Source organism: Notamacropus eugenii, chromosome 2 (genome assembly GCF_028372415.1).
Source record: "Notamacropus eugenii isolate mMacEug1 chromosome 2, mMacEug1.pri_v2, whole genome shotgun sequence".
In the NCBI taxonomy this organism is placed as follows: domain Eukaryota; kingdom Metazoa; phylum Chordata; class Mammalia; order Diprotodontia; family Macropodidae; genus Notamacropus; species Notamacropus eugenii.
The window spans coordinates 343,448,413-343,475,056 of record NC_092873.1 but is presented as its reverse complement, the minus strand read 5'-3'; the positions used below and the strand labels follow the sequence as shown (position 1 = coordinate 343,475,056).

Below are 26,644 nucleotides of genomic sequence, written 5' to 3'. Positions count from 1 at the left end.
ATACTATTGTGCTATAAGAAATGATGGACAGGTGGACTTCAGAAAAAACTGGAAAGACTTATATGAACTGATGCACAGTGAAATGAGCAGAACCAGGAGAACATTATACACAGTAACAGCCACAATGTGTGAGGACTATTTCTGATAGACTTAGCCCTTCACAACAATGCAAGGTCCTAAAACATTTCCAAAGGACTCATGACGCAAAATGCCATCCACATCCAGACAAAGAACTATGAAGTCAAAACGCAGAATGAAGCAGACTATTTTCTATTTTGTTGTTTTGTTTGTTTTTTCTCACAGTTTCTCCCATTTGTTTTAATTCTTCTACACAACATAACTAACATGAAAATGTGTTTAATAGGAACGTATGTGTAGAACCCATATAAGATTGCATGCCATCTTGGGGACGGAAGGGAGAAAATTTGGGATTTCTGGAAGTGATTGTTGAAAACTGAAAACAAATAAATTAATAAATTTGGGGGGGAAAAAGAAAACCTATTTTCTACTCTATTTTTTCCCTTTGTATAGCCACTATTTTGCAGCTCTTAGCCTTAGAGTTGCCAGAGGCCCAGAGAGGTCAAAAGATTTGCCCAGAGTCACAGAGCCAGTGTCTGTCTGAATCAGAATCAGAAGCCAGTTTTTGGCTGCAGTTCAGCTCTCTATCTGCTATCAGAGGCTCTTACAGTGTTTTTGTGTTTAAAGAAAAAAATGATAATTATACTTCAATATACTTGGTTTCCTTTGTAATTCTACATATTTTATGTACTTAAAAACATTACTCTGAGAAGGGCTCCATAAGCTTTTACCAGAATGCCAGAGGAATTCATGACATTGAAAAGGTTAAAAACTCCTACCCTATACCCCGTCTTCTCTCATATTCTGTTCTAAGAACAACTGATCGAATAACTGTCCATCTTTTTTAAACACCAGTTATTTTTTTTCTTTCTAGAGCCAAAATTGTTTTTTATAAATATATAACAATTAGCTGTGTTTTATTGAAACACTAGTTCTTTTTTGCATTTTTCTCTTTTCTGGCGCCAAAACTGTTTATTGTAAATGCATAGTGATGAGCTTTGTTTTATTGAAACACTAGTTATTTTTCAAAATTCACCACCAAATTCATCATTACTGTCCTGTTTCCAAGATCCTACTTCCCCTGAGGCATAAACTATATTTTGTTTGCTAACAGAGCACTGCTTCAAAGTTCATGTTGAGGAATTCATGTGCAATGCCAATGCCCCCATATGAGCAGGCACCTACCCGACACCCTGCCTTTTAAACTGTAGGGATCACTTAACAGAGCCCAGGCATTTGTTCTAAAGGCTATAATCTGCCATAGAAAATTCACAACTTGAACAACATTATTTAAGATAATTCAAAAATTCTAGTTCTTCCAACCAGAAGGTAAACAGTTCCTACAATTACACAGCAATGTGTGGCTTAGAACCTGTACTTATAACGGCTCAGGGGTTGGAGCACTAAACCAAGAATCGATAAGTACTCACTGAGGGCCTTGTTCATATCAGTTGTGAGAGCTAAGTGAACAGAGTACAGGACCTACAGGAGGGATGAAATGAATTCAAATTCAGCTTTAGTCACTTCCTAGATGTGTGACCCTAGGTAGGTCACTTACCTTCTATTTGCTTCAGTTTCTTCAGTAACATGGAGACAATAATCATACCAACATAATATGATTACTGTGAGGAGTAAATGAGATATTTGGAAAGTGCTTTGCCTATCTTAAAGTGCTACCTATTATATTACCCCCCCCCCCACCCCCCCCCCCCCGTACCCAGACCCCAGTGACTGAACAGTCAGATGCAGATAGTTTCCTAATAGCTATAGGAATGTGTTTAAAAGGAGAAAACAAACCAGTAAGACACTTAAAATTCTAAAGTGGTTTCACCAATGTCCCCCTGAAGTCTTACAAGGATCATCAACCCCTACAGTGAACTATTTGAAGTCTTAACTCCTAAGACACACCCAAATCCCATAATTCTCAAGAGAAGAGACCTTCAGCAAAGGAACAAAGAATTAGGCCGAGAAGGATGCCACCTTCAATGCTGCTGGAACCAGAAAACCATTTGCAGGTGACGATGCTTACCCACCCACTGTTTGCGCTAACTCACCAAAGTTTTGGAGGGTTTGGGGGTTTTTTTGTTTGTTTCTTTGTTTTGGTTTTGCCTTTCACAATGTGAAACATTTACACAAATGAGAATGAATAAGCTGAGAGACTTGTTAACCCTCTTATACCCACTAAGGACAAAGTTGCCAGCTATTCCAAAGATGGGTCTGGAAAGGGAGGCTGTTTGTTCAGGAGGCCCAAGGAGCTCTAGAAGAAATGAAATTGTGGAAAGTTTGCCTGCTTCTAGCCTCAGACAAGGAGGTCTTTCAAGGGGTCCTCCCTGCATAGTGCTTTGTACATGGTACAAATGCAGACACTTAGGGTGACTGGGTGGCCCAGTGGATAGAGGATCAGCCCTGAAATCAGGAGGATCCTGAGTTCAAATCCAGCATCTGACACTTACTGCCTATGTGACCCTGGGCAAGTCACTTAACTCCAATTGCCTTTAAAAAAAAAAAAAGGCAGATGCTTGTGACAGTTATCTATTAGGCTCCAGGTCATTCCCCCTCCCTTTTGAAGTTCAATATCTATTTCACAGTCTTCCTCTCATCTTCAACCCTTGACTTTATACTAGGAACTTCACCATACTCTCTCAGTTCAAGTTTCTTAAAATCCCATGATACCCCACTTCAGTCCAACTCAGCCATACACAGAGAGGGTCAGTCAGACAGTCAACAACTCAACAAAGCATTTATTAAATAATTCTCTATGCCAGGCACTATGAGGATACAAAGAAAGGCAAAACCACAGAAAGTGCCCTCAAGGAGCTCACGCTGTCCTTACACTCACTATCCAACCACGTTCCACCTCCATGATCAAGAATGAAGAAATCCCTTTATTTGTCGTAGCTTTTTAGTCGTTGCAGTTTTGACTCCATTTGGGGTTCTCTTGGCAGAGATACTGGAGTGGTCTGCCATTTTCTTCTCTGGCTCATTTTACAGATGAGGAAACTGAGGCAAAAGGGGTTAAGTGACTTCTCCAGGGTCACACAGCTAGTACATATCTGAGGTCAGATTTGACCTCAGGAAGATGAGTTTTCCTGATTCCAAACCCAGTGATCTATCCACTGAGCCACATTTTCCTAGGTCTCACTTCTCTTAAATCTATTTTATTTTCCTCCCTATCTCCCTACTCCTTGGTATTCTCCCAAACCATCACTCCCTCTCCATTCTTGACACCTGTAGTTAACCAGTTCCATGTTACACTATCCTGTATCCTAGAAACTTTCCTCCAACCCCAAATCTTGTGCTATCACTACTCATGCCTTGCCAAACCCCAATCCTGGATTATTCTCACCACCTACTTCTTTCCCTCCTACTCATATGCTACTGAACAGTGAAGAAAATCATGCAACCGGCTCACTGTGTACACTACAGATTGATGTCATCCAATCTCAACTGTATTCTCAATGACACAAAGCAGTTCTTCTACTGTTCCCTAAATTACTTTTCTACTCTAACAGAGGCTGTTCCAGATCAGACCTCCTCTCCTCAAGCCTTCCACATTTCTCTCTTTGCTCTCCCAGCAAAAGCCTTCACCCCATGCTTTACTAAGAAATCAGAGGTAATTCATTCTAAGCTCCTTCTCCCCACTTGGACATCTCAAAACCCCTTGACAACAACCCTCATTCTCTCCTTTCCCCTCGTTACTATGAAAAAGTGGTCCTTCTCCTTGCCAAAGCCAATACCTCTACTTAGGACCACAGATTTAGAGCTGAAAGAGAATTTTGAGGGAGAACAGTCAGTTTCTTTGCTTTGACAGATGAGGAATTTAGGCATAGGGGTTAGGTGACAGAGGGACAGAGCCAGGATTAGAACTCAGATCCTCCAGCTCCAAGTTGGTGCTCTTTTTCCCCAGTGTACCGAGCTGCATTCCTACCCTGTCCCACATCTTCTATCATCTCCTCTAGCAGCTTGCTCCCATGATGGTCTCCCCCACCCCTCCTCCCATTCTCCTACTGACCCCTGCCCTTCTGTCTACACTGAAGCCTCCTCCATCCTTAAAAATCCTCACTTAACTTTATCATACTTTCCAGATATCAGCCTATATTTCTCTTCCCTTTCACAGTCAAACCCCTAGGAAAGAAAAAACCAACTATCTGTACTTCCTCTCCTCCTACTCTCTTCTCAACTCTCATTATTCAGCTGAAAATATTCTTCCTAAAGTTACTAAAGATCTCGAATGATAAATAGAACAGCTTTGTCTCAGTTCAACACAAATCCATGTTTTTCTGACCTCTCTGAAGCATTTGGCACTGAAGACCACCCTCTCCTCCTGGGTCTCCTGGGTATGTTCGCCTCTCTCTGTTGTCATGACAATGCTCTCTGATTCCCCTCCTACCAGCCTGATGGCTCCTTCTCTATTTTGCTAGATCATTTTCTATATCCCACACCCCAAAGCCCTTTCTCTTCTTCCATGATCAATTATAATTTCTATACAAATAACTCCTAGATGTCTACATACAATCAATCCTACTCCCCCCCATTTCATATTTGGACAAAGTGGACATTTGCAACAGAATGTTCAAAGGCAGCTTAAAGTGAACGTGTACAATCAAAAACCCTTTTATCTTTCACCCCAACCCACTCCAGCTAGGTGTTAATAGAGGAGGGGGCCTGGAGTCAGGAAGACCTGAGCTCAAATACAGCCTCAGACGCTGTATCACCCTGAGCAAATCACTTAGCCTTTTATTGCCTCAGTTTCCTCAATTGTAAAATGAGGATGACAGTACCAACTTCCCAGAGTTGTAAGAATCAAAGGAAAGCTCCTGGCACATAGTAGGTGCTATATAAATGCTTATTCCCTTCCTTCCTCTTCCCATTTCCTATTTTTGTAGAGAGTAACACTATTAATCCAGCCTACAGGTTTCCAACCTTGGAATAATCTATAAAAAAATTCCTCATTCTCCCTTACTCCACATATCCAATCAGCTGACAAGTCTTGCGGATTCTCTCTCCACACTATCTCTCACCCCTCTCCCTTCTCTCCAGTCACAAAGCCACACCTTCATTGAGACCCTTATCACTTTTCACCTGGAGCCTCAGATTCAGTTTCTCTATTTCTAGTCTCTTCTCTCTCTAATCCAACCAAACTGGCCTTCTTATAGTTCCTCACACACAACACAATACCTGTGTCCTAGGTTTGTACAGGCTGTCCTCAAGCCTGGAATAGGCTCCCTCCTTATGCATGTCTATTAGTATCAGGTCTGAATTCGGGAAGACTCATCCTCCTGAGTTCAAATCTAGCCTCAAAGCAGCTGTGTGACCCCTGAGCAAGTCACTTACCCCTGTTTGCCTCAATTTCCTCATCTGTAAAATGAGCTGGAGAAGGAAACAGCAAATCACTCCAGTATTTTTCCCAAGAAAAAGTCCAAAGAGGGGTCACAAAGGGTGACAATTAAACAACAATTAGAAACAATCTCCAGTTTCTTCAAAGTTTGGCTCCTACACTTTTCCTGTCATCTACTTTTGTAATATCTCTCAAAGACATCCCCTTCTCTCTTCTGACACTGACACTACCCTGATACAGGCTCCCATCACCTCATGTCTACAATGTTGCAATAACTTGCTAGTTGCACTGCCTACCTCAAGCCTCTCCCCACTAGAATACGTTCTCCATGTAGTGGTCAAAGTGATCTTCCTAAAATGTAAGTCTGACCATGTCATCCTTCCTACTCCTCTACTCAATCAACTCCAGTGGCTCCCTATCACCCCCAGGAGCAAAAGTAAAATTCTCCACTGAGCATTCAAAGCTCTACATGGCCTGGCCTCATCCTATCTTTCCAGTCTTCCTGCACCTTACTTCACCCCATATACTCTCTAATCCAGTGGCACTGACCTCCTAGCTGCTGCTCACACAAGACACTCTATCTCATGCATGACTCTAGTCATTTTTGCATGCCTGGATCTCCCTCCTCCTCTCTGCCTCCTGGCTTCCTTGAGTCTCAGCTAAAGTCCCACTTTCTGTAAGAAGCCTTTCTGGTTCTCTTTAATCTTAATGCCTTCAACAGAAGTGGATTATTCCCAACATCCAAACAATAGCTTGTTTGAACAAAGTCATTAAACTGTGAGCTCTTGGAGCGCAGGGTCAGCCAGCATAATGCATTGAACATAGTAGGTGCTTTATTTTGTTGTGATTATTCAGCCAAGTCCAACCCTTTGACTCCATTTTGGGTTTTCTTGGCAAAGATACTGGAGTGGTTTGCCATTTCCTTTTCCAGTGGATCCATTTTGTCAGGCAATCAGCAGTTAAGTGACTTGCCCAGTGTTCTATAGTTAGGAAGTGTCTGAGGCTAGATTTGAATTCAGGTCTTCCTGACTCCAGGCCCACTGCTCTATCCAATGAGCCATTGGTTGCCTCTAATAGGTGCTAAATAAACAGTTTTTTGACTTAATGATTCCAGTTAGTAGTCTCTCTCTCTCTCTCTCTCTCATACACACACACACACACACACACACACACACACACACACACACACACACACACACAAATTATCCTGTACACTTATATATATATACTTCCCTCATAGAATGTAAGTTCCTTGAGGTCAGGGGATGATTCATTTTTGTCTTGGTATACATAGTGTCTGACAGGATCAAAGATGTGCTGAAATGGGCTTCAGAAGCCATCAGGTCCAACCTATTCTTCTTACAGATGAGGAGCTGAGTGACTTACCCAGAGGTCCCATAGACAGTACATGTTAAAGGCAGGACTCCAGAGCCAGAACTCTTTCACTGCCCTAGAAAGCACTGAGTAGGTACCCAATAACAGCTGTGTTGACTGACAGCAGGCTCTGAAAAAAGACTTGTTGAATTGTACTCCTCACCTGGGAGGTGGAGTAAGTCTCCCGCTTAAACAAATCAACCAGTTCATTTGGTCTCCCACTATCACCCCCCACACACACACACACAAAAAACCAAGGGGAAAAGCGACCCTTGGGCCGACTGGGTAAGCAGCATATGGGAGCAACACCAGTATCCTTAAGGTTTCCTCCTAGGACTGAGGTTCTTTTGGGAGCTCCCTTCCCACACAACGGGTACGGGGCTTTTTCCAGACTATTTCCAAATTGCCAAGGGCTCAGAAAGGAGTTCCCAGCTCCACAACTTCCTCCTTCTCCCTCCTAGAGGGCTCGGCCAGATGGGCGTTTCCCAGGAGCAGAGAGACCCCGAAAGGGAGTGGGCGAGGAGCACCCGGCTTGGACTCTGGCCTCTGTAAGGGACAGGGGGCAGTGACCGGGCCGAAGCTGCCCCAAGTCGTCCCTCCCTCGCGCCTTCCCCGCAGTCCCAGTCTCTGCGCACAGCCCCCCGCTCTCTCAGCTCCCCGGGGCGCACAGCCCCAGCTCTCGGACCCCCCGAGCGCACAGCCCCAGCTCTCGGACCCCCCGAGCGCACAGCCCCCGCTCTCCACTCCCCCGGCTTCGCCACCTCCCGCTCAGCTCTCCCGGGCGGGCGCACCGTGCCCGGCTCTCCTTCCCCGGGGCGCACCGCTCTCGTCCCCGGCTCTCCAGAGCGCACCGACCCCGCTCTCAGCGATCCCGAGAGAGCTCCGGGCCTGGGCCTTAGCCTAGATCGGATGGCGAAGTGGGGTGCCGGGGACCCTGCTGGCCATCACCCGCGGGCTCCCGAGCTCACTCACCCCGGGACCCGGCAGCAGGAGCAGCAGCGCCAGCAGCCCCAGCAGCCGGCGCGGCGGGACCGGCATGGATGCGGGCTTGCCTCCAGCTCCGAGAGGGCAGCGCGGGCGGCGGGGTCGGGCGGCTGGAAGCGCGGCCGCGCAGCAGCTTCTCCGGTTCAGAGGACACGGGGCTGGCTCACCGGTGGCGACTCCTCCGTTCTCGGCCCAATGTGCGCCGTGTCCGGGGCGCTTCTTCCTGTCTGGGCGGAGCCGAGCGGCCACCTCGGCTCCCGCTCCTCCTCCCACTCTTTTTCCCTCCCTCCTACTTTTTCCTGGGGCCAGGCTTCGCAGCCCCGGGCCCTCGGGTGGACGGGACAGCCCCGTGGCGTGTGGCCGCGCTGGGGGCCTCAGTCACTTTGATGGAGAAGGGTCGGGATGAAGACCCTCCTTCCCTGTCTGCCACGTCTGCAGAGCCAAGTCTTGGCTCGAGCGGCCCCTTGGGGCAGCTGAGTTCCAGGGCGAATGCACATGCAGGGGTATCTCCGGGGGTCGGATCAATTCCCCATCTGGCCTCGGTCTGGCCCCCAGAAGTGCTAAGAGCGCTGGCCTAAGGGACGGGTTCCAATGCTGGCCCTAAATGAGAGTTTGTGTCAGAAGCTCGCTCAGCCTCCGTTTTCTGGACAGGAAGATCTTCCAATTCTTCCAGTTCTTGTATTCTAGGTTCGCTTCCCTTCTCATATCTTCCTTTCTTTTTCTCTTCCCCTTCTATGTCTTTTCTTCCCTTCTTTCCCTCTCTTCTCTCGTTTCCTCTCCTCTTTCCCCTAGGCTCTAAATCCCAAGATCCTAGTTCTGTCCCTTTTATTAATTCTGGCATATTCCACCCAGTCCACCCTCATCTACCAGCAACATATTTTGTCCCCACTGGAAACCTTCCCCCTATTCTGACTTCAGTATGATTTGACTTACACAATGCTACCAACATTCCTACACGGCAGTCCTCCCTATGCAGTTTCCTATTTCCTGGGTTTGCTTCCCCAAGTAGACTGATGAAGGATGTAAATGAGAGAACTGAGTATTTATTGGAAGGAAGAGAGCCAAGTGTAAACTGGAACTGAAACTGCACTTCTCCCCAACCCCGTACCCTGAGTACCTCCCCCTAAGGATTAGAGGTATGGAAGATGTGTCCTAGGATCAGAGGTCTAGAGATGGAAGGAACCTCAGAGATCAGCTAGACCAACATCATTTTACAGATGAGGAAACTAAGAACTAGGGAGGTTAAGAGTCTCAATCAGGGGTCACATAGCCAGCAAGTGTCTGAGGTTGGATTTGAACTCAGACCTTCCTGACTCCAAGTCTAGCACTATGCCCCACCGTGTGACCACTTGAATAAATGAAATGAATGAATGACAAATCACATTTAAGTGCCTACCATGTTCCAAGTACTGTGCTAGGTGTCAAGGATATAAATACAAATGACAACCCCTGGCTTTACAGTGTTTACATTTCTAATAAAGGAAACCACATATGTATGGGGGTGGTGGCCAGGGAAGAGTGCTTTTGGTCTGGGGAACTGCGGAATAGTGTATGGAACCATAGGACAGTCTATTGTCATGCCTTCCTTGTCATGCCTTAAAGCAATGGTGGGATCAGATTCATTACTATTCCCAGAGCAAAGGGTACAGGGGGAAAGAAGGGATATGCTTATTATAGCAGAGAATATGTCAAAATGTCAGGGATGGATACATGTGAAACAGAGTATGGAGCAGGCTAAATATAGTGGGTTAGGTGAGTTTGTATTCACTCACCAATTAGAATGGCTCAGAATCTGGCAGAGCTTCAAAACTGGGTGGTTTAACTAAGGGTAGGGAGAAAAGGGGAGGGGAGAAAAGTAGGATAGCATAGACCATAGGGATCTAGTTCAAGGATATTAGTACAGATGAGGAGAGGGAGGCAACAGCAAGGCGGACTGTAAGGTGTCATTTCTTGGCAATCACTAAACGACTCAGGTCTCTCTTCTAGTTCTAAATCTGTGATTCTACAACTCTTTCTTTTTGAGACCAACTACACCATAATATAATAGCTAGCATATGTATATATGTGTGTATGTGTATATATATATATATATATATGTATATATATATATGTATATATAGCTCTTTTTTATCCAGACATAAAACTGCTTTACTTCTAAGATTCGACACTTGAACTTCTCTTGTTTAAAAAAAAAAATCAGTGTGGAAGTTCCAGGTACCATTGATCTTTATCATCAGGTGGGAGACTTGTAACTGCAAGTTAATATCACTAGACTTTAAAATCAATTTAAACCTCAAAGTCATACTTCTGTCCCAGTCTTCATGAAAATGGTCACATCCTGCAATAATTCCTATTTCAGATTCTGACCTACATATTCAAAGTTCTAAATCATCTATCCCAAACTAAATTTATAGAACTTGCCCAAATCTAACAAATTGACAGGGCTGGGATATACTTTTCTTCCAATCACACTTCCAATCCAAAATGCTCACCAAAAATAAAAATTATAAAAGAACTCTAAAATATTCACATAAAGATGAGGCAATGGCTTGTTCAGTTACCCTATTCAATCTAGACTGTCACAATTAGGCAGAGAAAAAGCATGACGAAAATTTTTTTTGCATCTTAGTGGAAACCCTAAAAGCAGGCATAACTTCTCCAGGTCTGTCAAAGAGATGCATATATATATATCTTTAAGGTTTTGCAAAGCACTTTACAAATATTATTTCATCCTCACAACAACCCTAGCAGGTACATACTACTGTAATCTCCGTTTTACAGATGAGGAAACTGAGGCAGGCAAAGGTTAAATGACTTGCCCACAGTCACACAGCTAGCAAATATCTGAGTCTAAATTTGAACTCTGGTCTTCCTGACTTCAGGTCTAGCACTCTATCCACTCTATCCATCTGGCTACTCACATCTTATTGCTAAGTACATCAAGTTACAATGTAGTCCATGAAATATTTTAAACCACAAGAAGGCTTCTGATGCTGATTCTCCTCTATGGAGGACTTATGAATGAGAATCAGAAAAGAGACCAGTTAAAGATGGGTTGTATTCTGTCCCTGTGAAGGGAGTACATACACAAAGTTTACTAGCAAAAATGGTTTCCCCATTGGGAGACAGATTTTTTTTAATGACTCTTTGGGGCATTTTCTCTATCAGTCATTTTTCTGCCTCCTCAACTCAGACCAACCAACTCAATTCAACAAACATGAACTACTGACACAGGAGCCCAATGTCAAGAGAGTGGGATATAGACCAAGTCAAGCTTCTAATCAGCTCCTGAACTACCTCTGTGACCTTGAGCTTATCACAGTTCCCTTAGCTATATAACTAGGGGGGTTGAGTGATCTCAAAGTTCACTTCTGCCTCCAAATTCCATGGTCCTTCACCAGAGATCACAAACGAGAAATAATAATACAAAACTGACCATATGTATTGTGTGACTTTTGTTGATGTGTTTGTACAGGTGGTCATTCTGGAGATGTCATGGGTAGTCATACATACATACATAGTCTGAGACTAATGGGTTGTAGCTTTTCTCTTGCTGGGTTTAAGGAAGGACTGGCTTTCACCAAATTATTACAGACAATAGGGAATGACAGTTTGGATCTCTAGGAAGGGGTTCTACATTTGTAGTCAGGGGGTCTGGGTTCAATTCCTGGCTCCCCTACTCATTTGTGTGGCCTTGGGCTAATCACTCTTTGGCTTACAGTTCCCTCATCTGTAAATGAAGGGATTGGACTAAGAAGATTTCCAGTTCTAAATCTATGGTCCTACCATCTTTTTTGTAAGGCTTTTGTAAGATGGGAGGTGAGGGGCCAGAGATACATTGGAGGAAAGAGAATGTTACAATTCGTGGGTTTTATCTCACATCCAGTGACATGGCAACAATAATAAAAGATGAGAATAGTAAATACGAAAGGAAAAAGAAAGGTATACTAATACATTGTTGGTGGAGCTGTGGATTGATCCAACCATTCCGGAAAGCAATTATGTTAAGGAAGTGACTGGAATGTTAACACCCTTTAACAGAGAAATCACACTGCTAAGTATTTACCCTCAGAGGTTAAAGACAGAAAGAAAGGTCACATATAGGCCAAAAATATTCATAGAAGCACTTCTTGTGATAGTAAAGAATTTGTAACAAAGGAGGTGCCCATCAGTTGGGGACCATCTAAATAAATTTTGGGATGTGATTGTAATATATTATTACTGAGCCATAACAAATGAGAAATATGAAGAATTCAAAAAAAAAGAAACATGAGAAGACACCTACTAAAGCAGAGTGAAGTAAACAGAACTAGAAAAAAAATGTACACATGATAACAATGAGTGGAAACAACTGAAACAAAAAATAAATTAATGATGTATAATTATAAGGACTAATCTTGTCCCTAATGAAGAGAAGAGAATATGCAACTCTTTCCCTTTTTAAAATGATAGGGGTCTTTGGCAGTGGAACACTGCAAATACTGGTTGACATAATGTATTGTTTAGTTTAACTGAACTGTATTTTTTTTCTTTCCTTTTTTATTCTTTGTTTCAGAGGATGGTTTTCTGAGAGGGAAGGGCAGGCAGGGATATATTTGACACTGGAGTTTCCTTCTCCTTCCATTTCCTTTTCCAGCTCATTTTACAGATGAGGAAACTGAGGCAAGCAGGATTTAATGACTTGCCCTGTAAGTATCTGAGGTCAGATTTGAACTCAGAAAGATAAGTCTTCCTGACTCCAGGCCCAGCACTCTATCCACTGTGTCCCCTAGCTGCCATTTGGAAATGAAGGTGATAGAAGAACAAAGGATAGCAAACACTAATTTTTTTAATCTGTAAAAAAGAAAGGAAGTGTTATTTGCAAATCAGTTGAAAAAAATAGAAAATGGTACTTGCACCCTCTATTTTTACCTTGTCAGGTGATTATATGAGATTCCCAAAGTTCTAGGGCAGTAAGGAGATGGAATTGAGGAAGATGATAAAAAAAATGTGGAGACTTGATCAAATGTCCAACACATCCATGTCATGGATCAATTTAGATGCACCTATAAAAAACAGAGGTGCCCAAATTAAATTATAATCTACATAGAGCTTCGGATTACTACCCTCCCTCCAGGGCACATAGCAATGCAGATAAACCCAAAATGCCAATTAGGAGTAAAACACATCTAAGCAAACGTGAGTCTGTGGTTACATTCATTTTAATAAGAATTTGCAAGCAAGGATATATGTAAATGGAGACCCTGCACAGTGTAGAATTGCTTTTAGACGATTTCAAGTGAATAGGTTCCATGTGCTAACAGGGAATCCCATCATTCCTGAGCCATCCAGTCATATATACCTAGAGAAGCCTGAGGCAAACGAGCTGGGAGTTAATTTTTTAATTATTACTTTGCCCGGCGTACAAGCTGAGAACAAGATTCCCCATTAGGTCAGAGTATGGTACTCAAAGAGAAATAGGAATGATGTAGGCCCCTTTATGATACCTTTCTCTCCCTCCTTGCCACTGTTCCACCACATTCCACATTTTTTGGGGGTTGTTGTTTTTTCCCCTCTCCTTAAAAAGATGCCTGAAAGAACTTAGGAAATCCAATAGCTCTTTTCAGATTAAATGTCACTGTGACCTGCCCATAAGCACCACAGATGGAACACAAAAGGGAGTATTGCCTCAGCCAGAGTCATAAATCAGATTTAAATATCCGGAAAAGAAAATGTTGAATAACAGAGTCTTCATCAGGTGAATTAAAGTTGAACTCGCGCGATGTGTCCAGGTCGGCAGGATTTCTACAGCATTAGACATTCTTAGTGAATCAGTAGGTAGAGGGTAATGGGATGATGAGCAGGACGGTTCAACCACTCATATTCCCAAACCCTACTACAGACTGATTCATTGCCTAAATTGGGAGGAAAATCTCCTGGGTCCTCAGCTGCTTTCCTGGCCTTTTCATATGCAAATGAGTTACTCAAAGCTTCATATCCCTTTAGAAGGTAAGAATGAGCTAACTCAAAATTTTAAATCGTTTACTAGGTATGAAATGATCCACTAAAATATGAGAGATAAAGCAAAACTGCAGTCTGAATGGAAAGAGATATACTTTTTTCATCAGAATTTCTTATTGATCCAACAGAACTGTCCTTACACCTAAGTTCACTTTCCTAGGTAACTAATGGGTTTTTGCAGGTAGTGGTTTTGTTGTTGTTCAGTCCTTTCAGTTGTGTCTGACTCTTTGTGATCCCATTTGGGGTTTTCTTGCCAGAAATACTGGAGTGGTTTGTCTTTTCTCTCTCCAGCTCATTTTACAGATGAGAAAACTGAGGCAAATAGGATTAAGTGACTTGTCCATGGTCATACACCTAGTAAATGTCTCAGTCATATTTGAACTCAGGTCTTCTTCTACTGTGCCACCTAGTTGCACTTGGCAGGTACTGTATTTCAATACAGAGGATCATATTTATAATCCCATTCCAAAGTCACAACATTGCTGCTTCCTAGTACTCAGGCCAAATCATAACCTATTATATAGTTACTGAGTAACATAGCTCCTGCTTAACTCTGGAATCCCTTGATATGAGCAGGTAACTGTGCCTACAGCAAATTTAGTGAAGCAGAAAGTGTGGGAGTGGTAAAGGAGAACAATCACACAGAAGACACTCCTCAAAAAGTATCATCTCATTAGAAGGGGTTGGCCTTACCTCTTGAGAATGTCACCATGCACCCCATGCCTTGAAGCTCCTGAAAGGGAACACAGCAAAGATGTACATGGATTGCAGGTATCTCTTTGCTGGCACTGAGACAGGATTCTCTTGTTTTGCCTGTGCTTATATCTGGGTCACAATTCTGGGTGGTGGTCTTGGGGCATGGAGGAGCACTGGTATGGTGGAGGTTGTGGTGGCAGTGGTAGAAAGGGAATCCTCCTCACAGTTCCAAGGCAGAGAAGAGTTCTTGAGGTCACGTACAGACCAGGAGAGGAGTAAACATCTCTTCTTTGATCATACCACCATGGAAAAGCTGAAAATTTACAGGTCCCTAGAAGTATCTCTGAAAACAGTTGCACAAAACCCCTGAAGCTTCAGTTAGTACACCTCCATACACACACACGCGCACACACGCACACACACACACACACACACACACACACACACATACATGAAGCAGTATCCTGCCTTGACAAAGAGCTAAAAAGTCAAGTAATTGGCTGTGAAAAATGAGCAAACAGAAGGAAAAAAATCAGATTAATAGAATCTTACTTTGGTGACAAGGAAGATCAAAATATACAAACAGAAGAAGACAACAAAATAAAAGTTCCCACATCAAAAACCTCCAAGAAAAATATAAATTGGTCATAGGCCATGAAAGAGCTCAAAAAGGATTTTGCAAATCAAATAAGAGAAATAGAGCAAAAATTGGGAAGAGAAATGAGAGTCATGAAAGAAAATCATGAAAAATGAGTCAACAGTTTGCTAAAGGAGACCCCCAAAAATGCTGAAGACAATAACACTGTAAAAAATAGACTAATTCAAATAGCAAAAGAGGTCCAAAATGTCAATGAAGAGAAGAATGCCTTAAAAAGCAGAATTGGCCAAATGGAAAAGAAGGTCCAAAGACTCACTGAGGAGAGTAATTCCTTCAAAATTAGAATGGAACAAATGAAAACTAATGACTTTATGAGAAATCAAGAAATTACAAAAACCAAAAGAATGAAAAAATTGAAGACAACGTGAAATATCTCATTAGAAAAACAACTGACCTGGAAAATAGATCCAGCAGAGATAACTTTAAAAGTATTAGACTACCTGAAAGCCATGATCAAAAGAAGAGCCTACACATCATCTTTCAAGAAATTTATCAAGAAAAACCGCCCTTATATTCTAGAACCAGAGGGGGAAATAGAAATTGAAAGACTCCACCAATCACCTCCTGAAAGAGATCCCAAAAGGAAAACTCCTAGGAATACTGTAGCCAAATTCCAGAGTTCTCAGGTCAAGAAGAAAATATTGCAAGCAGTTAGAAAGAAACAATTCAAGTATTGTGGAAACACAATCAGGATAACATAAGATTTAACAGTTTCTACATTAAGGGGTCTGAGGACTTGGAATATGATACTCCAGAGGTCAAATGAGCTAGGATTAAAACCAAGAATCACCTACCAGCAAAACTGATACTTCAGGGGAAAAAATGGCTATTCTATGAAGTACAGGACTTTCAAACATTCTTGATGAAAATCCTAGAACTGAATAGAAAATTTGGCTTTCAAACACAAAAATCAAAAGAAGCATGAAAAGGTAAACAGGAAAGAGAAATCATAAGGATTTATTAAAGCTGAACTGTTTACATTCCTACATGGAAAAATGATATTTGTAACTCATGAGACCTTTCTCAATATTAGGGTACTTGGAGGGAATATATATACACAGATATGTATTTATGTATGCATGTGTATTTGGATGGATGGATAGATAGATAGATAGACAGATAGATAGATAGGTAGGTAGGTAGGTAGATATATAGCACAGGGTGAGTTGAATATGAAGGGATGATAACTAAAAAATAAAACTAAGGAGTGAGAAAGGAATATATTGGGAGAAGGAGAAAGGGAGAGGTAGAATGAGGTAAATTATCTCACATAAAAGAGGCAAGAAAAAGCTTTTACAATGGAGGGGAAGAGAGAGGTGCTGAGAGTAAATGAATGAACTTTACTGTCATCAGATTTGACTTAAGGAGGTAATAACATACACACTCAACTGGGTATGAAAGTCTATCTTACCCTACAGGAAAATAAAGGGGGTAAAGGGATAAGAAGGAGGAAGATGATAGAAGGGAAGGCAAATGGGAGGAGGAGCTAATCAGCAATGAACATTTTTGAGGAGGGACAGGGTCAAAGGAAAGAACAGAATAAATGGGGGGTGGGATAGGATGGAGGGAAATATAGTTAGTCTTTCACAACATTACTGTTCTGAAAGTGTTTTGCATGACTACACATGTATAACCTATATCAAATTGCTTGCCTTCTCAATAGGGGTGGATGGAGAGGGAGGAAGGGAGAGAATGTGGAACTCAAAGTTTTAAAAACAAATGTTAAAAATTGTTTTTACATGCAACTGGAAAATAAGATATATAGGCAATGGGGTATAGAAATCTATCTTGCCCTACAAGAAAATAGAGGGGAAGGGGATCAAAGAAGGGGGGTGGGTGATAGAAGGGAGGGCAGATTGGGTAAAAGGGTAATCAGAATGTATGCCATCTTGGAATGGGGGAAAGGAGAAATGGAGAGAAAATTTGGAACTCAAAATCTTGTGGAAGTGAATGTTGAAAACTAAAAATAAATTAGCTGATAAAAAAAAATTTGCACATCTCATGCTTCTTTTGAGCTATTGCAAATCTGCTTTGCTCACAGAGCATAGCACCTTCTTTGATGTGGGCACACTATGCTGGGTTGTTCCATGTCTCACAAGCAATTCCAAAGTTCTTCAGAGAAACCTTGAGAGTGTCCTTTTTGTTTGTTTCTTTTGAGAGTATCCATTTTGTTTTAAATTATTTTTTCTGGACTTAAGAAATAAAACAAACATTTCCATAATATAGTAGAAACAAAAAAAAATTATTGCATATGAAACCACAAACCTATTATAAACATCTTGGTATTCTTTCTAAATGTTATCATGTAACTTTTTTCTTTTTATCTTTCCTCCCTACTCTAGAGATGGCTACCATTATACACATATATACAAGCACAGAATGTAAAATCATTCTGTCTACTTCTATTTATCAGTTCTTTCTCTGTATGCAGATAGCATCTATTTTCATAAGTCCTTTGTAGTTAATTTGAATATTTATAATAATTTATAAAAGATGCTGGAGTAGTTTTCCTTCTCCAGCTCATTTTACAAATGAGGAAAGTGAAACTAACAGGGTTAAGTGACTTGCCCACGGTCACCCAGCCAAGTAAGTGTCTGAGGGAAGATTCGAACTCGAGAAGATGAGTTTTCTTGCTTCCAGGCTTAGTGCTGTATCCACTGCACCACTCAGTCCCAAATCTTGACAGTTCACATCAGCTCTCCTAATGCAAAATTATGTCACAGAGCAGGAGTAGCACATCACAGTGATAACACAGATGGTAACACTTAGGGCACAATCACCAGTTCTTATCATGGATCAGGTTCATCTATAGAAAGGTAGCTGATAGATCATGACTCTCATGCATGCAGCTTTTTGTTGCCAATGTCACTACCCAGGCTTTCTTGATATCATCACCTTCGAAGAAAGTGTTCCTCAGCTCACCAGCCAGGATGTCCCCTTCCCTTGTAACCCTATGGTAGGTCATGCAAAATTTCTGCCCTTATAGAAGCTCAACTTTGGTCATCAAGGAAATAATGGCAAAGCTGTTATTTAGCAGGAGGGCAGATCTCTTTCCCTAAGATGGAGGGAAAACACCACTTTTCTGGTTGGGAGCAGGTCAAGGACTAAATGTTCAAATTTAGTCATGCAGAAACAGCTGCCTCATATTTAAGTAGGAGGATTATATGGTTCCATGTCCAGCACTACATGACATTGCAGCCCCCATATCCAGATTGGCAACAGACCCACTTCCCAACCTCTTCCAGGCTTTAGTCTGATTGTTTCATTCAGTGGAGGGCATATAATGCTCTGATATTTGTGAACACATCCTACAAACAACTATATGTGGTAGGGGGGCATGCTCCAAAAATCCTCCCCCACAGAAGAGTCCGTATAATTCTCTCCAGGCCTCAGACCACTCAGGCACAAACAGGGCCACCACCAGGCAGGAGAATAGATAAGGATCTTATTTCTCAAGGCTTTTAAGGATCTTTCACAGATCAGCCACAGATCATGACTAAACCCCCTGGGAAGACTTGTCTGGACTGTCATTCTTGGGGCATCCCAGATTCCTGGATTAAGAACCACTGAAGTCCAGCTATTTGCCTTTCTTGTAGCAGACAGAAATATTACTGAACCAGACAGAAAAGGAACTAGATCCTCATAGGCAGGAGTCATGGGGCTAGCAGAGAAAAAAAATCACTTAACCTCCATTTGCTTTCCTCAACAGTAAAACTTTTTTTTCCTCAATCATAAAATGCTCATAGTAATGTCACATCACTCCAAGAGTTATTGTGAGGATCATATGACCTAATATGTGTAAAAAGCACTTAGTATTATACTTAGAACATAGTAGGTGCTATATCTAAATATTTTCTTTCTTCTGTTCCCTGGAGGCAGGTAGGGGACTTAGTGCATAGAGCACTGGGCCTCACTTAAAGAAGACTTGAATTCAAATCCAACCTCAAACACTAGCTGTGTAACCCTAGACAACTCACTTCTGTTTGCCTTAATCCACTGGAGAAGGAAATGGCAAACTACTCCAGTATTTTTGGTGATAAAACTCCCTTAGACAGAATGGTCCACAGGGTCACAAAGAGTCGGACATGACTGAATAACAACAATAACCCTTCCCCTAATGTCTGAACGCAGTCCTACCCAAACTCTACACACTCCATTCCAAGCCTTTTGATAGAATTCCAAGAAGTGAGTGACAGGGGTAAATACAATTAATTCAAATGTATCTTGAGCCCCTCAGTAGTGCATTCTTTACCAAAAAACTAGGCATGAGCCTTGACTCAAACAGTAAAGAATGTGATTAGGAAAGAACAGCAAAGTAAATAACACGAGAAGATTAAGCAGTAGACTCATTTTTAAGCCTTCCCCTGACTCTATACGCAAAGAAATAGTGTTTAATTTAGTAGAGAAGGGAGTTCTCTCCCACACTAGTGGTGAGGAAATTTAATTGTGGCTGTGATGACTTTCATGTTGCCATCTTCCAGAAACCACATGTAAAGTTCTTTGCAAACCTCAAAGCACTAAATATTAGTGGTTAGTGTTACTACTCCCTCCCCCATTCCTGCTCCTGTTCCCACCACCCCTATCACGGAACCTGTCCAGCACTACTTCACATCACCTCCTTAGCTATTGCTATACTCCACTTCCATAGCCATTGGCCACTGAAGCTCCAGTCTTCCTATTCAGAGGGCCCTTTTTTGTTCCTCTGAATTTGATCTTTCTCTACCATGCTACTGCTGTCATCTACTATACAGGGCATTTGCTGCTATAACTTCTTGAGAGGATAGTATACCTTTTCTGTGAGACTCCCTAGGCCAAGGAGCCTTGGTATTGTACATACAAAAAACCCCTGGGCAACTCTCAAAATCTTTGCTTTTTAGATTGATGGAAAGCCCTCTAGACCTTACTCTTGAATGTATTTGGGTCTCTTTTTACGCCCCTGGCAGTTAGCATCTGAGGCATGTTAATGGCCTTGAGTGGCACACTGGAAGGGAAGAGAAAGGCAACTTTTACCCTCTATTCCTGCCAATATGACACATGCTGGGTTCCCACCTACTCTACAATTCTGTGGCGTTATGTTGTTATATATGTTACCTTTTCATTCCTCATCAACTGTAAACTTCTTTTTTTTTTTATTTCACTTTTAACATTCATTTTCACAGAATTTTTGGGCTCCAAATTTTCTCCCCCCTTGTCCCCTCCCCCCACCCCAAAACACCGAGCATTCTAATTGCCCCCATCTCCACTCCGCTCTCTTCTCCATCATTCCTCTCTGCCCTTGTCTCCATCCTCTCCTCTGTCCTGTTGGGCCAAATAACTTTCTACACCCCTTTACCTGTATTTCTTATTTCCTAGCGGCAAGAACAGTACTTGACAGTTATTCCTAAAACTTTGAGTTGCAACTTCTTTTCCTCCCTCCCTCCCCTCCCCCTCCCTTTGGAAGGCAAGCATTTCAATATCGGCCAAATCTGTGTAGTTTTGCAAATGACTTCCATAATAGTCGTGTTATATAAGACTAACTATATTTCCCTCCATCCTATCCTGCTTCCAATTACTTTTATTCTCTCTTTTGATCCTGTCCCTCCCTGTGAGTGTCGACCTCGAATTGTACCCTCCTCCCCATGCCCTCCCTTCCATCGTCCCCCCCACCCTGTTTATCCCCTTGTCCCCCACCTTCTTGTATTGTAAGATAGGTTTTCATACCAAAATGAGTGTGCATTTTATTCCTTCCTTTAGTGGAATGTGATGAGAGTAAGATTCATGTTTTTCTCTCACCTCCCCTCTTTTTCCCTAAACTAAAAAAAAATCTTTTGCTTGCCTCTTTTATGAGAGAAAATTTGCCCCATTCCATTTCTCCCTTTCTCCTCCCATATATTTCTCTCTCACTGCTTGATTTAATTTTTTTTTTAAGATATGACCCCATCCTATTCAATTCACTCTGTGCACTCTGTCTCTATGAGTGTGTGGGTGTGCATGTGTGTGTGTGTAATCCCACCAAGTACCCAGATACTGAATAGTTTCAAGAGTTACTAATATTGTCTTTCCATGTAGGGATGTAAACAGTTCAACTTTTATAAGTCCCTTATGACTTCTCTTTGCTGTTTACCTTTTCATGCTTCTCTTCATTCTTGTGTTTGAAAGTCAAATTTTCTTTTCAGCTCTGGTCTTTTCATCAAGAATGCTTGAAAGTCCTCTATTTCATTGAAAGACCATTTTTTTCCCCTGAAGTATTATACTCAGTTTTGCTGGGTAGGTGATTCTTGGTTTTAGTCCTAATTCCTTTGACTTCTGGAATATCCTATTCCATGCCCTTCTATCCCTTAATGTAGAAGCTGCTAGATCTTGTGTTATCCTGATTGTATTTCCACAGTACTTGAATTGTTTCTTTCTAGCTGCTTGCAATATTTTCTCCTTGACTGGGAATTCTGGAATTTGGCCACAATATTCCTAGGAGTTTCTCTTTTTGGATCTTTTTCAGATGGTGATCGGTGGATTTTTTCAATATTTATTTTGTCTTCTGGTTCTAGAATCTCGGGGAAGTTTTCCTTGATAATTTCATGAAAGATGATGTCTAAGCTCTTTTTTTGATCATGGCTTTCAGGTAGGCCCATAATTTTCAAATTGTCTCTCCTGGATCTATTTTCCAGGTCAGTTGTTTTTCCAATGAGATATTTCACATTATCTTCCATTTTTTCATTCTTTTGGTTTTGTTTTGTGATTTCTTGGTTTCTCATAAAGTCATTAGCCTCCATCTGTTCCATTCTAATTCTGAAAGAACTATTTTCTTCAGTGAGCTTTTGAATCTCCTTTTCCATTTGGCTAATTCTGCTTTTGAAAGCATTCTTCTCCTCATTGGCTTCTTGAACCTCCTTTGCCAATTGAGTTAGCCTATTTTTCAGGGTGTTATTTTCTTCCGCATTTTTTTGGGTCTCCTTTAGCAGGGTGCTGATCTGTTGTTCATACTTTGCTTGCAAGTCTTTTATTACTCTTCCCAGTTTTTCCTCCACCTCTCTATCATGATTTTGAAAATTGTTTGGGCTCTTTAAGACCTTTTCCCAGAACTGATCCCATTGAGTGGGCTGGGATGTAGAAGCACTGATTTCCGTGTCTTCCCCAGATGGTGAGCACCGCTCTTCCTCATCAGAAGGGAGGGGAGGAGAAACCTGCTCACCAAGAAAGTAACCCTCAATAGTCTTGGTTTTTTCCCCTTTTCTGGGCATTTTCCCAGCCAGTGACTTGAGCTCTGAATATTCTCCTCACACCCCCCTCGCCTCCGGATCCTCCCAGCCCTCGCTTGGGGTCTGAGAATCAAATGCTGCTTCCCAGCCTCAGTGCTTTGGGTGGGGGCAGGGCTGCTATTCAGTGTGAGATTAAGTTCAGGTGCTCAGGTGGGGGCAGGGCCACCTCGTGGGCTCAGTTTCCTCAGGGGGTTTATGCAGAGACCTTCAACAATGGATCTGGGCTCCTGCCTTCTTGGGGAGCCCCGGTCTGCTCCCGCCTCTGCTGTTGCCTTCCGAGGGGGCCTGAGTATGGGGGCACCCCACTTCCCTCTCGACCCACCAAGGAGACCTTCTCACCGACCCCCATCACCTGTGGGTGGAGGGACCCGCATGGCCTCTGGAGATCCCGTCCCTGAAGTCCACTCAGATCTGTTCCTCTCGGTGCCAGGGCGGGTGCAGGGCTGGGCTGGGCTTCGCGTCCGCAGCACGACAGACCTTTTGCAAGAGGTTTGCAGGTCCCTCTGGAACAGAAATCTTATCCACTCCACTATTATGTGGCTTCTCCTGCTCCCGAATTTATTGGCGGCTCTTTACTACAGATATTTCATGGGCTGTGGGTTTGGAGCTAGCGTATTTGTGTGTTTCTACTCCGCCATCTTGGCTCCACCCCCAACCGTAAACTTCTTGAGAGCAGGGACCATAACTGAACAACTTCTGTATCTCTCATAGCCTCTAACATTGTGTTTTTCACACTAGTCATTCAGAGTAAACGGCTGTTTCCCATTATCATTCTTGCTCCTCTCATAACTCATCATATCAATAGAGGCAAATTCAAACTACAATCAAGAGTAAGATAGGGCTGTGATAAAATGGGAGACCAACATCAGTCATAAACTAATATAAATGGAGATGCTTTGCAGGATGATTCTGAAACCTTTTCCTACCAAGAAAGGGTAGTTAGGTGGTGCAGCGGACACAGTGTCGGACTTGAAGTCAGGAGGATTTCAGTTCAACTCTGGTCTCAGACACTTGGACAAGTCACTTAACCCTGCTTGCCTTAGTTCCTCATCTGCAAATGGGCTGGGCAAAGAAATAGCAGACCCCTAGAGGATTTTTGCCAAGAAAACCCCAAATGGGGTCAAGAAAAGTCAGACACAACTGAAAATGACTCAGTAACAACGTACTAATGAAGAAGAGGGCCCCGTCTGGGACCTTGAGGGCAGGAATGACATCCTACTTCCTTTCTATTTTTTCCTCTGTCTATAACAGTGCATTACACAGAACAGATGCTTAATAAAGGTTTGTTGAATGAATGACCACTTCAAATTTAAAAAAGTAAATCTATTTTTGGAAGTATTTTTTAATAACATCTGCTAAAGGCACAGTATCTTGTCACAAGTGGAATGGAGGTTTCCCTCTTCCTGACAACATAAATTCTACATTGAGTTCAGTATAGTTTCAGGGGAAGAAAGATGCTGACAAAGTTCTTCATGCATGAACCTCATTTTATCTTGGCAAACTTCACCCTCTAGTGGGAGCTATCATATCACTTGCTTTGAAAAGAATAGATCACCACAACAAAAAAAAACCCCAACTCTGAACCTTTGAATTTGCAGATAACCTTAGAAATCTAATTAAGAGGCTAAAAAGGACTTAGAGGTCATCAAGACTAATCTGTAATTGGTTTCTAGGGAGACATTTTCAACGAAGCATAGTTAGAGATTTGGTGTTCTCTGAAGGAAGACGTTAAAGACCATTAAAGCCAAATTGGAAAGGAAAGTGATGAATAAGAAGCTTCAGAAGAGGCAGGAAGAGATACGTACAAACATGGCTCCATCACGATAAAATGGATTCCACTTTTTTCAGTAATATTACCACTGGTTCTTCTGGAAGTGGTTCATTGACAACCAGGTGGAGGGGGGAGAGTGGGAAGAGGGGAGGGAGTATGAAGAGCTCAAAGAAGCAAGAGTTGAGTCTTTAACAAGTGTAATTCTTCTCACTGAACCCTGTGTAAATTATAAAGACCAATCTTACCCTGAAGAAGAAATGAGAAATTGCACTTCTCTTCTTTCATTGGAGAAGTAGGGGACAAAGAGTGTGACATACACTGCCAGATGTGGTCAAGGAGTCAATTAGTTTTTGCTTTTTCTTTTTTACAACAGGAGAGGGAAGGGAAAGGAATGATTAGTTGTCATCTTTCATGTTCTAAGAGGACCAAAATGACTTCACTATGTTGGAATCAAGGTACAGTATGCCCAGCTGTGGCTGATCAGACCAATACCAGCTAAGAATGCTCTACCGCAGGTCAGGCACAAATAGTCCATATGAACATTTGGAGTGGAGATGGCTCTAAATTTGCTCATCCCATGTTTCTTTTGAGCTACTGCAATTCTGCTTTGCTCACAGAGTCTCCTTTGATGTGGGCACACCACGCTTGGTGATCCTGTGCCAGTGTTTCCCATGTCTCACAATCAATTCCAAAGTTCTTCAGAAAGATCTTGTGAGTGTCCTTATATTGCTCCTTCTGACCTCCAGGTGAGCTCTTATTTGCCTGGTGTAAGTTCTCTGTAAAATAGTCTTTTAGACAAATGTACATTTGGTATTCAAACAAGGTAGCCAGCCCATCTGAGTTGTGCTCTCTGCAGCAGAGCTGAATGCTTGGCAGTTTAGCTAGAGAAAGGACCTCATTGTCTAGTACCTTATCTTGTCAGGTGATCTTCAGAATCTTCCTAAGATAATTCAAATAGAAGGGATACAATTTCCTGGCATGGTGCTAGTATACCATCCAAGTTTCACAGGCATACAACAATAAGGTCAGTGCAAGAGCTCTGTAGACCTTCAGTCCAGATTGCAGTAAATATAACACCTCTTTTCTCCCCCATTTTCCTTCAGAACCTTCCAAACTCTAAGCCAGCTCTGGCAATATGTGCACCATTCTCATCATTTATGAATACCTCCCTGGAATGCATACTGCCAAGGTAAGTGAACATCTCCACAGCATTCAAAATTTCTCCATTTGCTGTAACCGATGGCTCCACATATTGTTGGCGCAGTGTTGGCAGATGGAGAAGCTCTGTCTACCTGGTGTTAATTATTAGGTCAAAATTAGCACAAGCAGCAGAGAATCCATCCACATATTGTTGCTTCTTTGCTTTAGAGGCTGCATTGAGTGCACATTCATCAACAACCAGAAAGTCACCCACCAACTCTCCCTTTTCTCCATTTTTACAGGAAAAGAAATGAATAAGTATAATCAGCATGTATAAATCGTGGCGACTATGTGCCTAGCATTTTCACAAGTATTATTTCCTTTGAATTCTCACTATAATTCTGAAAGACAGGTGCAATTTATATCCCCAATTTACAGTTTGGAAAAAGGAGACAAATGACAAACGAGCTTAAGTGACTTGCCCAACGTCCCACAACTAGCTTAGTGTCTGAGTTCACATTTTAACTCAGGATCTCCTAACTTCAGGAGTCTCTCCAGTGTGTCAGCAGCTCCCTATGATGGAAGGCTTACTAGGGGTATAGAAGACTAGAGAGAAAGGGAGATAAATATGGAAATTACTGTTACATGAAAACAAAAGACAGCAATACAACTTAGGACATTTTTTAAAAAGCATAATTCTTTTCCTTCTTCTAGAGTTTAAAGGAAATGAAACTGTAAAAACACAAACATTTTATTTATATGTGCAGGCATTTCTGTTCTAAAATGACTGGAACTGAAAATTCAGTAGAATTCTATTATAAATATACTCCATTGTTCCCTTGTATTTTTATAGCAGATCTTTCTCATTATAACACAGGAGCCTGCACTGCTTTGTTCGTTGACAGCAATGCTAAGATGAGGTTCTACCATAAGCTAACTTGATTTTGAAAAGGTACAGAAAAGGAAGCTATTCTCACGAAACTGGAGAGTGAGGCAATAAGAGTTTACTCTATGCTACGCAGAGCAGTTAACAGTGGATGGAGAGCCTGGAGTCAAGAAGACCTGAGTTCAAATCTGACCTCAGACACTTACTAGCTGTGTGACTGTGGGCAAGTTGCTTAATCCTGTTTGCCTCAGTTTCCTCATTCATAAAATGAACTGGAGCAGGCAATGACAAACCACTTCGGTATTTTTGCCAAGAAAACTCTAAATGGGGTCATGAAGAGTAGGACATGACTGAAACAACTGAACAACAACAACCGTGGTGTGTGCTCTGCTAAGCATTGGGGATCTAAAGAGAGGCAGAAATTGTCCCTGCCCTCAAGAAGCCTGTATTCTAAAGGGGTAGACAACATGTAAAAACCAAGATA

At 42.1% G+C, this 26,644-nt stretch overlaps 1 protein-coding gene and 1 non-coding gene across 3 annotated transcripts in view; both read right to left on the bottom strand.

The window, feature by feature from the left end:
- The window catches only part of ERN1 (endoplasmic reticulum to nucleus signaling 1), a 127,944-nt gene extending 119,807 nt beyond the window's left edge, over positions 1–8,137 (bottom strand). The window contains exon 1 of one of the 2 annotated variants that reach the window (XM_072645820.1): positions 7,763–8,137. In XM_072645820.1, the coding sequence (XP_072501921.1) occupies positions 7,763–7,828 (66 nt within the window). In that variant the 5' untranslated portion in view covers positions 7,829–8,137. The remainder of the gene's footprint in view (positions 1–7,762) is intronic. The other variant, XM_072645819.1, reaches the window with a different exon arrangement.
- Positions 8,138–10,324: 2,187 nt separating this feature from the next.
- Positions 10,325–10,455, bottom strand: LOC140530635 (small nucleolar RNA SNORA31). Its single transcript, XR_011976063.1, has one exon. It is a non-coding gene; the product is annotated as a small nucleolar RNA SNORA31 (small nucleolar RNA).
- Between the last annotated feature and the right edge of the window lie 16,189 nt (positions 10,456–26,644).